The sequence below is a fragment of the Crassostrea angulata genome, chromosome 4, assembly GCF_025612915.1.
Source record: "Crassostrea angulata isolate pt1a10 chromosome 4, ASM2561291v2, whole genome shotgun sequence".
NCBI lineage: Eukaryota > Metazoa > Mollusca > Bivalvia > Ostreida > Ostreidae > Magallana > Magallana angulata.
This window is the reverse complement of record NC_069114.1, coordinates 45,614,617-45,631,218: the sequence shown is the minus strand read 5'-3', so window position 1 is coordinate 45,631,218 and position 16,602 is coordinate 45,614,617. Positions and strand designations below refer to the sequence as shown.

General features: G+C 31.6%; 1 protein-coding gene across 25 annotated transcripts in view; it reads left to right on the top strand.

Annotated features, from left to right (window-relative positions):
- The window catches only part of LOC128180100 (uncharacterized), a 59,674-nt gene that overhangs the window by 17,673 nt on the left and 25,399 nt on the right, over positions 1 to 16,602 (top strand). For 11 of the 25 annotated variants that reach the window (XR_008243181.1, XR_008243180.1, XR_008243182.1 and 8 more), the window contains one exon: positions 1,324 to 1,468. Coding sequence is in view for 1 of the 25 variants with exons in the window: in XM_052847945.1 (XP_052703905.1) it covers positions 13,092 to 13,150 (59 nt within the window). In the remaining 24 variants the exon portion in view is untranslated. The other 14 variants (XM_052847954.1, XM_052847945.1, XM_052847951.1 and 11 more) reach the window with 14 other exon arrangements.

Sequence of the window (16,602 nt, the reverse complement as noted above, 5' to 3'; positions counted from 1 at the left end):
TAACTGTTCTACAGAAAAAGATAATTGATGAATGTGTAAATGTGTACAATAAATGTTCATTTGGCACATCATAGTGTATAAATGTTTTAGATTAAGATTTAGATATTAAAAGAGCTGTAGGTTGTATACTTTTTCGTAATATTAAGTTTTGATAGATTGTTTTATTTTAAAAAAAATATTGAAATTGAAACGTGTATGTTTTCTACTCAGAGAGATATGGTTATCTGTAATGTTCTCTAGTGATTATATAGTACAGCTGGTTCTTGTTACATTTTACAATTATAAGATATTGTTATATACACATATGTGAATATCACTCGAGCAGAAAACTATGTACACTAAGTGGAACATTGTCCTAGGGTTACTTGATGCATAATACTTTGTATATAACAAAATAACACCAGGCTCACCAGAGCCAGAAAAAGCAAAGTAAGGCGTAATGATAACACACACCAATAACACTATTGAATGTGTCAGAAAATCAATGATAAAAGGCTAAATTTGATATACTATCAACTAAATTTTTCTTCCGGTAAGGAACTTGTGTCAAATTTAATTGAAAGAGGACCTAAATATACAGCATGCCTGAATTTATATTTGGCATGTCAAAAAAGCAAACAGCTTGTATATCTCCAATGCGCAATGCTCGATCACTGATATAATTTATAACAAGCTTCGTTGCATAAAATGAAAACTAGATATTGACGAAAGAGATATATCCTATCCAATTAACTGTGTGAAAAAGCATGAACAATTTAATCGATTGCTTTTTCTTTTTTAGGATATTTTAGTGAATGCTCAAAAATAAAAAATATGAAAATAGATGTAGTCTCCAATATGCGTCAGCTTGACAAAATGTAAATCTACAGCAAGAAATGTAAACCTACAGCATAAAATGTAAACCTTTAGCATGAACTGAAAACCTACAGCATGAAATGTAAATCTATGTTTCATTAAGAGCAGAAATCTAATGATCATTATACTGTAATATAAATAATCTGTTTGTAATATGAGCTATAATACTCATGACAAATTTTTATTGTAATACTTATAATGACTATTTCAGTGTAAAAAAAACAACCCTCAGACATATACATTATCTTTAGGAAGAGATCTTCAGAGGACCAAATTTTATTAATTAAAAACTTGTGGACCTATCTTTATTGTACAGCATTGCTGTATAATACAACTCTTAAAAACACATATCATACAGCTTAGAACAACCAGACAGTATTCAGTATTGTGTGCTTGCCTTAAGCTTTGAAAAACAATAAGAAAATATTTAAAGAACAATTTTTACCTCAGATTTTGTTTTTGTTTTAGAAAAAGATATTTAAACTCCACGAATGCAGAAAGCAGGGCACCTGAGGCTTCTATGTGTGTTTTGACAGGGTGCATGTCAGTTCTCACTTCCAACTCTTTGATTCAGCGATGATCTTCTGACCCACCTTGTTCACTGTGACGAAAGGTAAGTCTTCAATGATGTGGCTTTTTCAGGAATATATCAGATGTGTACGTTACCCTGTTTCGTGATCAAAAACAGTCTGTGGTCTTTGAATTTAGTCGTAACGTGCATTAATTTCACGTGCATATTAAAGTATACATGAACTTCGTTTGGCTATCCCCCCAAAAAATATATGACGTCAAATGCACATGATATGCATATCATTTAACGGGATGCTGTCTTAGAAATATCTATGTAAAACTAACGTGAGTGCATTTATTATATCATATTATTAATATTATGGTGCGGTTCCTATGAAGCACTTTTGGCGGTATATTATTCCACCTTCAAATGTGTGAATAGCCAACTGATCATGGTAAACGCTAACAGGCAAATTTGTTTCGTTAAATAAAATAATTAATTCTGTTTAATTTATTCCTTTTCATCTTGGATTTGTTATATTGACAAAAGTTTTGGTATCAAGGAACATTGACGCCTAATTATTATATATATTTAAAAAAATTAGCTCACTTGTCCATTGAGTGTCATGTCTGTATATTAAGTACATCTTTATGTAAAATATATAAACCTTTATAGAACTCTTAATGTTCTTTGTTTTGAACTTACAAACGGTCTTGAACTCGGATTTCCGGCAATAATGGTTGTAGGGATTGACTATTGCTGGTAATAAACTAAGTACTAATAGCAAAATGTTCAAACATATACATGCATTTTATGACTACACATCTTAAAATCCTTAAAACATCCAACGCCTTATTGGTTCAAAATATTTTACCCTAGTTATTGTTAAAGCACCAGAAACCTACAATAGGCGTCAGCTTGAACCATTTTCAACTGTCAACATGTTGCATCAACAACAGGTAGTCAAATGTTTACCTGAGATGGAATCAATATATAACTAAGAAAAACTTGAACATGTACATGTAGCAAAAGCTACAATGCTCGTGTCGAATCTTACATCAAAGTTGTAAGTAACTTCTTCATTGTCATAAACTATTTTGATTTTCTATAGGAAATGCTATTTAGAGGCTCTGATTGAAGCAAAATTACGTTCTGTCCGGCAAAAAAAAACCCAATTAGCTAAACCAAATTTGACGTTCGATTTCAGTCTTATTCAACCATTAAACTTTAATTATTGTTCGACGCAAAGTGAACAAAGTTAGATTTTTCCCAATCTCTTGGTAGATTTGGATGATTGTGAATAATCTTATGATGCAATAAATGCATGTGATATTGTGAAAAAGATTTACATTTTTCAAGGAGAAATCGTGTGCTTATGAACAGTGGTCTAGGTAACGATATCAGAAGATACGAACGACATTAATCTGTCCTGGGAGAAGATACTTTACGTAAGATTTGATATTTACAACTGTTAGCATTGCTTCAATTTAAGTGTCATTTTTACCGCAAATAATGTGTTTGATTGAAATATGCTTTGTTATTTGAATATCTAAAAAAGGAGTGGAAACCCAGTTACTTGTAAAAAACTTAGATTTCAGAAAAGTCTTTTTACATTTACTTTTTGGCAATTTCAATTTATAGACTTCTATAAATAAGATATGTCGACGTGCAGTGTCTCAGTCGATAATCCTTCTAAATACGTTTTTACATGACTGTGCAATATGAGTACTAGTAGCTGGATTATATTGTGACAATGTTACCTCTTCGAACTTTTGCCACACATTCGAATTGATGATAAATTTTCTTTGAATTAGTGATATGCCCTATTATAATATAAGATATGATCTAATCTAACATATGATATCAATTTAACTTTGAATTACATATGATTGTGCGAAAAAGTCATTGTATCTTGAAAAATGAAGTGAGTCATAAATTGTTTCGTTTGAAAGAATGCAAAAAAACCCCGGACTTTTGACAGTAAAACAAAACGAGTATTAGGCAAAGGTGTAAATGTTTTGATATTGCTTTTGTCCACTTTTTTAGGCTAATGAATAACGAAACTTGTTTGTAAAAGTATAAATTGACTCCAATGGAAGACCTTGTCTTGCTTTTCTAGTTGCTAGTAGCAATGACTACCGAAAACTAGAATCGTATGGAAAAAATGCTATTTCTACAGGAATGCTTGAATATTTGAATACAATCTTTTACATGAAGAGTTAAGCAGCTTTCCCTGCAAAAGCAGCATTTTACTGAAAATACCGACCTGCAAATTCAGTAGGACAGGCTATTCTTCAATAATGACCCAAATACTTTAAATTTGTAGCTTTGCATTAGGTGACAAATGAAATTTGATTTACATTTCTAATATATTAATTGTTCATCAGTCCTATTAGTTGTAAAAGCTAAATGATATAATTTCTTCCCTTCAAAGATAAGAAACTATACGTATATTCATTATGCAAAGTTGTTATTGTAATACAATGACGACTATGATCCTTATCTTATTGCAACGGAAATGATATTACATGTGTATCTTATACGGAAGATTATTGAAAAAAAATCGACAAAAAATGATTTCCCTAATCGTTTGCGGAAAATTCAAACTGATAGCCTTTTGTGTTTGTTTTGAAAAGGAAATAAACTCCGTAAAATTTAAAAAACTCGAAAGTCTGCTATTGGTATATGTTGATATTCTATATCTTTTCTGTGCTTTGTGGATGCTGAGGATCTTTTCAGAGGTAAAAAAAACCCCACATTTCTCCATAATTATATGGCTTATATGGAATATAAAAGATAGAAAGTTGAAATAAGACTTTTAAAAACCTTCGTTTTTGAATTCTAGTCAGTTTAGTGCAATAGTTATAGTGCAGATATACATACAGCAAACACAGTATTGAAATGAGCACTTTGCACTCTGTTCATATATGCCACTAAGTGTACTTCATGTAAGTGTACTTAGATAATGAAAGGACTACTTTCCTTTGTTTTATTTTAGGGCGCGTAATTTAACCCCAGTGAACCCCAATGAAGTTCATTAGGGTGATAGATAGTCTATAAAAGGCATAAAACTTAATAAGGGTCTTAAACACCTCAAATACGTCAAACTTTCGAACGACATAGTATGTTACGAAATTAATGTTTTATCTTTTAATTATGTACAGTTACTCAATTTATACTTTATTAATGTATAATTTGATTTGTATAGTAACGCTTAGATTAGGAAGCAAATCAAAAAGAGGGGAACGAGACTGATAGAGAGGTAAACCCATTCTTACCAGTCGTTATAAACCTAATCAGTGGGGGAGGGGGTCAAACAGTCATATAGTTTCACTTAAAAATAACAGCAATGTTCTCGCTTCGTTCTATTCCACTCTGATGAAAAATAAAAGAAAAAATGCATCGTCAAAGTTAACTTGTCCTTTGATAACATTAACATCTTATTCAATACCGGTAACAATAGCATTTCTGTGTGTTAAACTCTGCTTTTTCAATGAGCTGTATCAATGGCGTTATTCATACATTCACTGTTCCTATCTTCGTATTAAACTAACAGCGTGTAATCATTATCGTCAAACAGGACTTTTTTCATTGATCACTTTGTCTGTTTTGAATTTCGTTTCATATCAAGCGCACATAACTCTACGTTCATACTGTGCAGTTCCTCAGTTGTCGGCAAAATCGTAGCTGTTTAGGTTCTCTTCTTTAAAATCTTTTATACAGGGATTTTTTTATTGTCAAACCAACGACTCTCATTCAAAGTCCATGTTTTTTTCAATGCACCCATTCTTCAATTTTCCACTTTTACTGTACTCTAACAATTCATGAAAAATAAAAAAAAATTGAAATTTTATTTTAATCAACTCTTCGATACAATTTATGGCAAAACGGAAGTGAGACTTTGTTTGGACCTAATCATAAATCATCATCGCAGACAAGAATTAGTAATTTTAAAAAAATCGATAAAATCGATGCAATATATTCAGAATTATTCATAAATACCTTGAAAACAGTCATATTTTAAATGGTACGGACAATATCGATGGTTTTAGTCGTGTGTATTTCTAAACCAGAGTTCGGTAAAACTGGTCCGGTATCATTGGTTACCAAGCAACATTACGTTTGGAATCAAGGGGATGGATAAAAACCGCTTCATGATAGAAATATAAGGGGAGACAATTTGATTTAAAGACAGAACCAGTACTGGCGTAAACTAGACTTAATCAAAATATTATTTGTTTGTAAAATATCCTTTGGATACAATTTCCAAGAAATATTTCGATTACTGGTACATAAAGCTTCGCGTTAATTCTATCTTTAAATATTACACAACATGGGTTTTCCGTCTATACATGTACCTCGGAAATCATGTGGGAAAAGCCTGAGAATTCAATTCATGTTAGAAAAAAATAATTCATATACAGCTAAGGAACTATTTACCATGCGAAATACCGTATCGTCCATTTTAAGATAAAATCGACCTCCGTCCTCTATACGGAAAGTATACAAATAGCTAGGTCATCATTAAGACACAGTCCTCTAATTGCCCTTTAATGACTAGTTCATTTATTTTCGTCACAAAATCATTTCTGTTTGTTGAATTCTTGTCTTTCAATTAAAGGCGTAATTCATCCATTCAGCTTTCATATCTATACATTAGACTAATAGCGTGTGAACTGTAAAACCAAACTGGAATTTTTTTTTATCGTTATCTTTGTCTGTTTTGTATTCATCTCGTTTCATATCAAGCGCTCACTGGGGCATAACTCTACGTTTTAATGCAAATTCTTTAATTCCTCAGCTGTCGGGGAAATCCTACCCGTTTAGAGTTACTTCTTTAAAATCTTTTATATTAGTTTTTTTTATTGTCAAACCCATACCTCTCATTCAATGCATTTTAATGCACTCCATTCTCGAATTTTCCTTTTGTATTGTTCTCTTTAACAATCCCTAATGAAATGATCGATAATCTTTTATTCTGCGCAAGCTCACTATTTTGTATAGGCAGCTTCAATTTCTATAAATAAACATGATAGGAGACATCAAAATTTTTATTCTACGCATGCGCGTTATTTTTATCCAGCACCTCTACAGGGCCCCTGTTATATCTGCAAATGGACCCCAGTACTATAAATATCGATGATAAGAGTCCTCTTTACAAATTCTTCTTATCAGCATCTCTATAGGACCCCTATTGCAACTCATATGAGCCCCAATAGTTGCGTCATAATCAATACACGATTCTATATAAAGATGTTCATGCTGCAAATATCAAAATTTGAGTCCCTCTTTTAAGGAAATGGATCTATAATCATCGATTTCCTGTATAAAAAGGTTAGTAGTAAATATTTAGTGAAATCAAACGAGCTAGTGCACCCGTATTGTAGATCATAATATGTTTTACCCCCCCCCCCCCTTCCAAAAATTATTATACAGGATGATATGTTATCAGTATTAACTTTTTTGCAATTTAAAAGTCTTTTAGGAATGATATTTTCGTTATTTATCATGCAAGAGCACCACATTTTTGCAAAAAACTTTATTTGCGAATATATCGTGCGCTTGCCAATGTAGAAACATGTATGTGATTTTAATCCAAAGACCTCTAATAACACTTTAAATCCCGTTTTGAAATGAAAAAACGGAAGATTAAAAATAAAAGCCTTGTAATAGTTCTACAATCCGTATATCACGTGGTCTGGTGACGTTATGAAAAATGTTTTATCTTATCATAGAGATTGTAGTTACAAGCAGAATCGTCATAAAATCATGCTAAGTAGCATAATAAAATAATAAATAATAAAACAGCTTCTTTTTTAGAATGCCAGCTTTTAATTTGCTAACACTGCAAATGCAAATTAATGTCATTGTCGTTTACTTGTAATTTGTATACTGCACAAGCACGAACATTAGGTAAAATTTCCTTCTTTTTTATACCAAACAAATTTTCGTAGGTAATCAATTTAGTAGTATCATAACCTCTAAAATATTGTCAAAATGATTTATCAGGTGCATAATACGTAAACAACGAACGATAACTCTTTGTTTTAAATCAAGGTCATCCGAAGTCACAAAGGGTACAGAATCTTCTAGAATGAGGTATATTAAATCAGATCTCATGTCTCTATTGCGGGATGACGATTTTTAGCGCACAATAAAAAAAAATCAGCAGTATTTTATACGGTAACTCACCACATCTCATCTCGAAAAAGTTTCTCTAATCAGCAGAAAATAAAAGAAAGCATGGTGGATAAGATACACGTAAAATAGGCGGGAAAAAAAAATACAATTCTAGATGGAAAATTATCTTTTCAAAAATTTAGTTCAGTCATTGTGAACAAATTTAAAGGCCCCATTGGATACGAACTCATTATCTACGGTTCACTAGGTGAAGCACAGTACTTTAACCACTAAGCTACTGAACTACGGAAATATACAACCAAATCGATTAACACAAACAATTTAAAACATTTAAATTAGAACTTAAAACAATATAATTTAAAGTTTAGACATTTGCTGACCACATAGATGTGCACATAATATCCTATGACAAATAAATGTACAAATAAACTTCACAATCACTATCCTAATGGGGAAAATAACTTAAAATGAGAACTCGCATGACCATGATGAGGTACATTTATGAAGACAGAGCTAAAATATTTTGATGAACATTAGATAAGTGCCAGCAAACATAAACAAATTTAAAAAAACATAAGAAGTGGATCTTGAACAATGAAAATAATTGTCTGTTAAAGCTTGTAGTAAAACATAAAATGGGATTAAGGAAAAACATATTTATGCAAATAACGCATAGAGGTACCAAGTATTTATGTTCAAAGACATTATTGCACATGAACCTGGCTATAACAACCGCTACAAAAAAGCTAAAACTGAGTATTAGAGGACAAATCGACACGAACAAATTGTTCCGAAAACGATTTGTCTTCGCAGATGCATTTAAATTAAAATCACTTATTTTACAGAAAATAACCTTTAAGCGTAGAACTTTCAATTCAAGGTTGGTAGATTGAAGCTTTATCCAGTGCACTACAGAGATAGGCAACGATAATAGGTGACATCAAAACTTGAAATCTTCCATGTGACGAATTGTCCGAGAGTGTAAAAAAAAATTGAAAGTCTTGAGGTTCATTAATTTTTTTCAATGTCGCTGCATTTCATACCTAACATGAATCACCAAAGAACGCATTTTATTGTTTAATTAAATTATTGTGGTGCTTGCATTACATTGCAGTGCACTGCTGTACATTGCGGTTCACGGTAGATAAATAACACGCCGTTTTTGGTTACATTTTTTTATGGATTTTAAACATTTTTAAGTAAACCAAATTTATTCAACTCGTCGAGTTTGTTTTTGGTCTGCTTTAAAAGATTTGATTTGGTATTCAAGTAGCATCACTGGAATGCTCAATTATTTTTATTCAAGAAATGTCTTCAGTTTCGGGCATACTTCATGTACATTGTGTGTCTTGAATTTTGAAAATTAAAATGGCGACTATGTCGTTTTTCTTCTTTTGGTTTGTCAGGGGACAAAAATCATACCAGCGAAGGAAAATACATCATCTATTAGAGTATTTAATGTCAACTATGGCTTTTCCAAATACTTCATTTATAAGTAGCTTTATCATTGCCACCTATTAAAAAAGCCAGACGTATTTATAAATGCCAATTGTTACTGGTTTGATAAATTTCTATTGACTTTGTATCTGGTACAGAATTGTAACAAAATATCATTTTAAATCTGTGCTTGGTACTAAATAATATATACAGTATAGCCTTGTTTTGGATGTCTATTCGTCATTCCGTTTCTCTGCCATAGCAATGTACATGTACCATATTTCTCTGCTTTGAAGACACTGAATATTATTGCTGGTTTTAAAGTTTGACTGCTCATCAATCAATTGTGCTTTAACGTTACGTGATTTGACATAGGAGCTTTAATTAAAATTGTAAACAGACTAACTCATTTAAATGATTGCAACTGACTTTTCTGGGTTGTAACTAAATTCAAGAGGGGAATTGCAAAAAATCAAATTCCAAGCTACGAGATTTTGAGAGTCGATATTTTATTTCTATATTCAAACATAATACAACACGCGAACAATTGAAGATGAATATGGGTGCATCTCGGCGAGAATTGATGCTGCTAATATCTTGTCATGCTTCTCACGACGCCCCCTATTCAATGTTAAAAGAGGAGCTTAATGGTAAGTAGTTAATAAGAGGTTTTAGGTCATCTAACGCTGCAGTCGTAACAGTACATTTCTCGGTACTTATTTCCTTAAAAGACACAAAGATTTACGTCTTAGAGATTAGATGAAGACAGCTTGAGACAATAGAGCTTGAACTTGTTCTGATAAACTAGTTTTATTTTGTTAATCATGCTTTGTTTCTAAATCATAAAAGGAGGGATTTTTTCTTCTTCAATATACTGTTCCGTAAAATGTTTGGTTTATTGTATCAAAACTGGTGAAAACGTTCAGTTTTTTTTCTCTACTCTTAAGCATCTAACAGACTTAATACAAAGTTGATTCGCAAGGGAACCACTACCAAAAATTTAAAGACTCCAAAGCCACACGTCAGATATCTGATGTTAGAGGGGGGTCTTATGCTTTTGTGTGCATTTTAATGTGCATTCATTCCTAGAAAGAAGTGCCAAACTCTTGGCTTATAAATAGGCAAAATTAGTTATTCATTTCTAATGTACGAACTGGATCTATTTCTTGTGTAGTTAAAGGGGAATAATTCTTTAAACTGCAGTGTACTGCACTACATCTTGTCGCTGATATGGCAAACAGTGCATGCTGAAGATGATGATAAGCAAGGAAATCTCTGGTAAAAGTTTGAAATCTACCCTAAGGACAAGGACCCATCGCGTGACTTTGTTTAAGAGTCTGATTTTATTGATCATATACATAAAGTTGAAAGCAGGAAAGTTATTTGTAAAAGTGAATCACGTAAATTTACATACTTTGTCACCGGTCATTTTCAAAACTATTTTGTTAAAAACCATTCGGACAAGTACTTTAAATTGGAAAATTAAAGATGCTTGAGTTTCTGATAGACAAAATCTATGTAGTTTTTGGAAGTCTGGTCTTCCAACAATCTGTTGGAATTCCCAGGGATACCAATTACGTCCCATTGTTAGCAGACCCTTTTTATTATTCATGTAAAGCAATATTTATTAAAAACTTCGACGTGAAAATAATAAATCGCTCGTTGTGGCCTTCAACTCATCATTCAAGTATATCGACGACGTATTATCGATTAACAATCGTTACTTCCATACTAACGTAGACTTAATATATCCCATTTAACTTGAAATATAAGACACCACAGAGTCTGTGTTATCCGTTTTATATTTGGATATTTTGCTGGAAATGGACATTGATGGTAATCAAACAACAAAACTTTATGTAAACGTGATGACTTCAATTTTCCTATAGTCAACTTTCCATATTTAGGTAACAATTTACCTTCATCACCTGCATATCGAGTTTTTTGTCTCTCGGGTAATTTGATGCGCAACAGTTTCTAAGGCGAGGTAAGCTTCTGACAAACAAGTTGATAAGATAGAGCTCGATTGAAGAGGATGGTCGATAAAACGACTTTGTCAGCAAATACAATCTTCCACTGGGTCACTTGCTGACTGACGTTTGTCACTTATTGTTAGACCATAGTTAATCACCTTATTGTTTACGGATTTTTCCGTTTTTGCGATTATAATAAAGAGCAGGATGCTCGCCCCTTCATGGCACCTGCCTCCGATTTTTTAGAGTTCCGTGTTTGCACTGCTCCTGTTTTGTAAGTTTCCTTCGGACTTTTTGATTTTAAACACTGTTCGTTATCACCACATGCAATTTTTACTAGACATCTAGTAGATAACTATGCATGGTATGCATGGTATGGAAGAAATTAACAATATAATATCTTTCTGCCTACAATTTTCATTGACCCTTGCACTAAAAGGTAAAAATAAATATTTGACTCAAAATAACTTCGAAGGTTACTCGTTATAACGATAGTTAAGACTCATTAAAACTAAATATATGACTCGATATTACGAGTTTTACATTTGCTACTTAATTGGGTCTCCTACACACGCGTACGTGTACTTCACAACCCAGCAATAAGATAAAACACTGGGCACTATGAACATACCCAATAAAATTATTCGTATGATGACACAGTTGTAACAATGCAACCGTTATGATTATTTAGTATTTTAATGCTATAGATATTTTGTTTTATATATTTTTTTCTGAACATTAAATTTTTATGATGTAAAATTGCAGTAATGATAAACTTTGCCCTATAGGCGGTTTAGTAAAATCAAATTACAATACGATATCTGGATGTTTACATGACTTATCTAGGCTAGGGATTTAATAAATTCAAGTGCAGATACGTCTATAGTATTTTAAATACATGAGGACTCTGACAAACTTCCACTGCATTGGTAATTTACCTAGACATAAGCTCCCCTATATCCTGTTGCTATGAACGAGACAGTAAATATTTTAAAAACACCATGATCAGCAAGTCAGAAAGAAACATTGCATGCAAAAATGTTAACTTTTAATAATCTGGTTTTCATCCCGCCGTACTTTGTCGCATTTCCATGCTATTTGAATTTGATAAAATGTCCTTAAATCATATATGTCCTGAATGTATATTTCGATGTTCCCATGGACGTAAGCAGTACAAAAAAAAAGAAAGATGCCTGACCAATTTCCGTATGATTTATCCAAAGCGGTTGTTTGTTTTTCTTTAGTCGGAAAAACAATTTCGCTGTACTTAATTGTATTAAAATGTGTCATTTGCATGAAAAGTTATTTCAAATGGTTTTTCATGTGGCAAACATAAGAATAAAACGTAAACAGTAATAAGAAATATTTCTCTATCTAAGAACTAGTTCTACGTGTGATTTATTTACCACAAGGAGCAATGCTTTATCTATATATAAGTAGAGATACCCCTTCCCCACTGTTTTCCTTTGTAAGCTTATGGTATGAAAATCAGAAGTACCGCAATTCAACAAGACCGCGCATGCTATTGTTGTGAAGTAGGAATTTTTTGTAAGTTATCAATTTTATCTACGTTCTCTTATTATCTATAAAAATGTCTGGTTGTGATTATGTGTTATGCACACAGCTTGGAGAGGTTGTTTTTGTATTTTACTACACTTCATTTTCATTTGTTTTTATTTGAAGCCAAAAAATGAAAATAAAGAAAAAATAAATCAATAAAAAACTAGCTTGATTAGTAGTTTTAGGGGGTCATAGAAATTTAACGTAACTATGATTTTTAACTATAAGATAGTTAATGTCCATTATTATTTTAAACAAATTTATTAGAAAGAGACACCCTTATAACACATGGTTATGCCATCAAATATCTGAGTTTATGTAGGGACGAATTATGATAATGAATAGTTCAGGGGTTCAGCAAATTGTTTGCTTGGGAATTTTGTTATCAGTCTTTACTGTTTAAAAGCAGAGGTCAGGACACTTTAAAGACCGTTGAGGTTGGTCAACTTCTTTTTTTTATAAAATCATTGTAATATTGTTAACGTTTAAATGATTTAAATGAAGGGTTGTCTTTACGCTTGTGTAAGAATGACTAATTCAACCTGTGATATAAAGGTCAACCATCAAATACAATTTACCTTGTTGCAAATCTCGCCAGTGGGGGCGTCAATTATATGTATCGGCATGAAATTTATAACTGCCGAGAAGCGAAGCATCAAAGACAGTTTGCAAGGTATGTTGTCTTCTTAGGAATACAATATATAAAACTCGCCCTCTCTGAGAGCAAAAACATTTTTAGTGTAACGTGATGAAGTACACTGATTTAAGATGACAGGGTGTTTGTGGCCATTTTTAGACTATTTCTATCTTCTTAAGAATAAGAACTTTCGATGAAAATATGCTCAATTTTTTCCGCTAAAATTAATGGAGTCTGCCTTAAAGATTCATAAGTATTATATAGCTTAAACAATTGTATTTAATAGTTAAATGTAGATCTGATTTGCTCCTTATTGGCCGACTAGCAACATGTAACAGAAAATTATTTTAAAGTTATATTAAACGATAACGAACGATAACTTCAATAAATAAAGAGATATAAACTTCTGCATTAAACATTTCATTTAGAGATACATTTTATGATAATAAAAAAAAACAACTTATAAATTAAAACGTATATGAATAATATAAAACCACAAACAAGTATATATTGCACTTACAAGTTAAAATTCCATTGTGGAAGGGGGGGGGGGGTGCGCAAACCTTATCTTAAGAAGTTATTGCTTGTTCACATTTAAATCGATAAACTTCGCGAGGACGGGAGCTTAAAGAATATTCCCATTCAAAAGCCAGATTAAAGAACAAAAAGAACATAATTTGCCCGCTTTTTTTGGGGGGGGGGGATGAAATATATCCTCCTCCATTCTCCATTCCAACAAAACAACTGAGCTACATTTATTCAATTTTGGCATTATCTTTCAAATATCGCCTGTAAAAGAAAACAAATCAAATTCGTAGTAAAATATATCTGACTGCCTATATGCTATAAGAGATTTACCAACTAGTTAAATATGCAATGCTACAAGTTCCCCTCCCTCTCTTTATGACCACTTTACTCGTTACTGGTCTGATTTGTTAATGTCAATTTGATATCCTAAATTCTATTACTCTCTTTTCTCTCTCAATTATTATGAGGCAGTCAAGCTGTTTTACTAACACATATACACGTTTATTAATATTGTGTAAGATGAATAGTTTTTCCAAAACTAGGACGGGAAGTTACGTACCTTTCTTTGTTTTCTTAACCAAAGGAACATAACTCTTTTACGAATTTTCAAAATAAACACAGAGAGGGAAATAAATCTCTAATGGTTTTTATTACGAAACACAAAAAAGACATTAAACCAAAAAGAAAAAACAAACGAATAAAATAAACAAAAATACAAACCCTTTCTCCCTACAGTAAACAAAAACGTCAATTTAGCATATATTTTTGTCTAGTTTTTCAAAAAATGTCCTTTTTACGTTTAATTCTACTACATATGGACTTGAACCTTAAAATAACATGGTATGTACACGTTTTATTTGATGCAAAATTGCAAATAGAAATTTTACGAGAAACTTTGTCTATGTCATTTCTACATTTAAATGACACCTTGAACATATTTCATTTCATCTGCTTATCACATCTTTTCAATATTGCACACATCTTAGGAAAACCTATACTTAGTATGCAAACGGTCCTCTTAAAGAAACAAAGAACTATATATGATATTAGTCAAATTTGGCCCCCAAAATTCGCTATTTTTAAAATGATTCAGGTACATTACTTTGTTGTGTTATATTATAAAAGAGTTGACATGAAGTATGTTTTTTACCCATTTATTTGATTTATATGCACTCACTGTCAGTATATGACGTCAGAAGTGACGCTATTTTTATAATTCAATCAAAATCAATCAAAAATTGACATTTTTTCTTATCTTTTTTCGAATGGGAAATATAGAGCCACTCTTTGAACAAGAACGAACTTTTGTTCACTTATAAGTATTGGAGAGATACATCTTTGGTGAAAATATTTTGTTTGTTCAAGCAGTCGCTCAATGTTTCCTTAAAGAAAAACTGCCTTAAAACAAGCCGTTTTATGCTAAAAATGAGAAAATGGCGGGAAAAGGTAAACTTTATGATGTCATATTTTTAAATTGTGGACACTGAAATCAAAATGAAAGTTATGAAAAAACTTCAAATGTATATTTGTACAAATAAAACAAAGAATTACAGTAAAATGACAATGTTCATTTTAGGGGGCCATTTTAGGCTCAAACCATATATAGTCCTTTCATTATGAATTTGATTTTATATCTTTCAAATGTAATATTATAATGCTATCTTAACCAAAGAAACAGAAACATAGTAGATATGTTTTTGATGTAACTGTACAACATGACATAATGAATTGTCTGCAACACAAATATTGTTTGTTATAAGAGAAAATCCATGCAAGTGTTAATGACAAATAGATTAGATGAATATAAAGTAATTGACAACCTTATTTGCATTCAATTTTGCAAAGCTGATTTATAATTGCAATCACTTTGAGTTTTCCAAAATTTTACTTTTTCACATTCAAAGTACATACTTTAAAAGCAAAGATGTTGATCCACAAGTGCCTAATTTTACTTTTTAAAACAAACAGTGTATAGGCATTTCTTTCATGGGGTATCTAAAAAATCAACGAATCTTTATTGAAAAATGATTATTTGTTACTCGATCCATAATTCACTAATTCATCTTTAACTTTTTATCAGTTGGCATATTAAAAACATTCTTATCAAAGAAAATGTCCTTAAATTATGCTATTACCCATATCCAGTTTTGTTCACCTTTACCAAGAAGATCTACTGATATCGTCATCGTTCATCGTCCTTTTATACCTGACCGCGTCCAACTTTATTTCTGAAACCAAACATATTATCTTGATCAAATTGAGGGCGCGTTGACCGAGTAGGACTGGTAGGAAACGTATCTCCAACAACACACACACAATTTACCAGAGGCCATCAATTCTGAAAATGAATAAAACCTTCACAAAAACAAATGAACAAATCATGGTTAAAATGAGCAAGTGCATCTCTACCAAAAAACGTTAAATGCATGAAACTTGAATCATGTCTCCTGATGTTACGACTCTATTGATATATAGTAAACGTACAGTGATGCTTTAAGTATTACATGTATTTCTATATTGCTGTAAATCTAACGGCAAAATAAGAAATGATAGAGAGAGGCATTTACAATAGTTTTAAAATCGATGAATCTTGAATAAGAGGATCTTCTTTTCTTAGTTGAACTCTAATTTCTCATAACTGTGAATTAAAATGTGTATATTTATACCAAAACACCAATGCATCGCAAAAACAAAAATGAAATAGAGATTTACATAACATGCTGCTTGATTAAAACTATCTCAATGGGTCATTTGGAACTTTTGAGTTGTACATGTGACAAATTAAGTTTTAGCTCTTTGTAAAAATAACGGCTTACAGTTCATGTATGTGTCAGAAGGGTTTTTTAATGTTACCTAGGCCGAGTCTTATTATTTCTACCATAGGTAATTTTATGAAATTTGTCCATGTAGTTATACTTTTTTATGAATTATTTTAAAATATAAAATATTTACTTCCCCGT